The following is a 2,275-nucleotide window of genomic DNA, read 5'->3' on the forward strand; positions in this document are numbered from 1 at the left end:
CTAGTTTACCTACTTAACAGTAGTGACTGTACTTCAAAAGTAATCCATTGATTGAAGCGCTTTGGAAACTCCTTAGGTCAAGGTAAGGTATATAAATGCAAGTTCTTTCTTTTTCACCATTCATTCACCTTTCTCTACATTGTGTGTTTTTGTTCCCTTTATTTAGTGCTCTTCATTACCCCTATCTAGCTCTCTTCACTTCTCTTCATCCTGCTCTATTTAATGCTCTTCCTAGATCTCTGGTGCTCTCCATTGATCACATTCTTGTTTAGTTCTCCTGGTTGCTCTTTATTTAGTGTGTTTTAAGCGCTGTCCGTTGTCTCTTTAATTGGCTCCTCTTTACGGTACTTTGACACAACATTACTGATGCTGATGACGCTTGAGAAAGTGCGCGGCCCTCATTAACAGCACATTAATTAGCAGAATGACTGCTGAGAGGAGGCGGTGAACCTGAGCAACAAGATATAAAATATGGGCGGCCGGGCACCGGGAGCTCAGAGCGCGGCTCTTCTTCACTCGCAGCACCGAGCACGTTTAGCTGAGTGCCGGAGTCGGTAACCGGGAAAGCAATGCGTTCCGTGACACTGTCAGCACTGCTGCCCCTGATGGCGGTCCTCGCCGTCTCTCGGGTCAGGGCGGACCGGCCGCACGTGGTCAAGCTGTGCGGCCGCGAGTTCCTCCGGGCGGTCATCTACACGTGCGGCGGCTCGCGCTGGAGGAGGGAGCCCGGGACCGGGGCCGGGGCTGTGGGCTTGTGGGGTGAGCGCTAACTAACAGAGAGAGAGAGAGAGAGAAAATAATTTGCCGGCTATTTTTGACTTTGTTTTTTTAAAGTTTCTCGTAATATAGACTTCAATATCTGCATGAAATATTATCTGATCAGGGGCTGTCATTCACTGGTCACACTAACTTTTGCACTTTCAATGCAACATTCAGTTAATATTTCTTATAAATAAGTTTTTTTTTCTAAGCCTTTTGTAATGCTAAAACAAAACTTGAATGCTGCGGAAATTAGATAATCAATTTATTCACAACGTTACATTCTTTGAAAAATTGGACCAAAAGTTGAGCAGGGAACTGAGAAGTAATAGAAAATTTTGATAAGCATTCTTCAGAAATTCTTGTAGATATTGTTTAGATTATATATTCGTAATTAAGCTAATTGTAACTTAAATATGGTAACGGAGTCATTGCAGCCGTTTTGAATGTGTTGTTCAGATTAAATTGCACTTTTACAAGTTGAAAAAGTTGCAATTCAAAAGACGTTTTTGTCACCAAATCTCTGTAATGTTCTTTTCTGCCTTGGATCACCAGCAGAGGATCAGAAGTCTCCGTTTATGGATAATTCGGATTTCAGCAGCTTCCAGAACTGGTTCCCAGACTTCCACCAGAGATTGGCATCGTCCAGCGAGGACACTTTGAGTTACAAGCCAGAACTGCTGGAAGAAATACTGGAAGCTTTCGAAAATCCATCCCGGGACAAGCGTGAGCTGAGCCTGCACCTCAACGCCGTTTGCTGCCAGAGGGGCTGCAACAAAAAGCAACTGAGTTCTCTCTGCTGAAGCACAGAAGAGCACACTGTGATCAGTGCCACACGCTCACGTCTTTGGAGGCTTGTGGTACATTATGTGCTTAAATGTGTTTTAAAGAAAAATGCAGAAGTGATACTTTTTAATAAGCGCAATTAATGTAGATGTTACGTAGTTATTTAATGCAAATATTAGGTGTAAGGCAATTTTTTATCAAGTGCAAAGTAAAATGTGCTTGTTTTAAGATGCGAGAATATGCTGTATATATGTGTTAAATGTTAAATTTAACTTAATAAAGTTATTGATAAACTTGGTGGAAATGTCAGTTGCATCTTTTAATTCTTAAAATGCAGTCAAAAATCACAATTTACCAAAACTTCCAACTGATATCTGTCTGATCATTTTCTAGAGCCTTTGACAATGCTGAAAAATAGAAATTGCATTTTTGAACGATCAAACATTTTCCATTTTTCCCCATCAGAAAATTGGGGCTAATAACTCATGGCGCAAGTGAGTTATAAACAACCTCATAGATCAGTGAAGACGGGCGATGGGTGAGCAGCACTTGCTGTGGGATACGATCCAGGCAGCAGAGTTCTGGATTAAGTTTATGGAGGATGGGAGGCTGGCTAGAAGAGCACTGGAATAGTCAAGTTTGGAGGTGACAAAGGCAAGAATGAAAGTTTTAGCATCAGAGGGGCTGAGCTAAAGGAGGAGAGGCAGTCAATGTTAGTTAGGTGATCTTG

At 42.0% G+C, this 2,275-nt stretch overlaps 1 protein-coding gene across 2 annotated transcripts; it reads left to right on the forward strand.

Annotated features, from left to right (window-relative positions):
• Positions 1 to 415: 415 nt before the first annotated feature.
• Positions 416 to 1,837, forward strand: insl5a (insulin-like 5a). 2 transcript variants are annotated; one of them, XM_067990366.1, is made up of 2 exons: positions 416 to 759; positions 1,315 to 1,837. In XM_067990366.1, exons 1-2 carry the CDS (start codon positions 570 to 572, stop codon positions 1,560 to 1,562), a joined length of 438 nt encoding a protein of 145 aa, XP_067846467.1. In that variant the 5' UTR covers positions 416 to 569; the 3' UTR covers positions 1,563 to 1,837. The 2 variants fall into 2 exon arrangements, with proteins under 2 accessions (XP_067846467.1, XP_067846468.1); XM_067990367.1 differs by having other exon boundaries at positions 1,318 to 1,837.
• Positions 1,838 to 2,275: the final 438 nt, after the last annotated feature.

Source organism: Heptranchias perlo, chromosome 9 (genome assembly GCF_035084215.1).
Source record: "Heptranchias perlo isolate sHepPer1 chromosome 9, sHepPer1.hap1, whole genome shotgun sequence".
In the NCBI taxonomy this organism is placed as follows: domain Eukaryota; kingdom Metazoa; phylum Chordata; class Chondrichthyes; order Hexanchiformes; family Hexanchidae; genus Heptranchias; species Heptranchias perlo.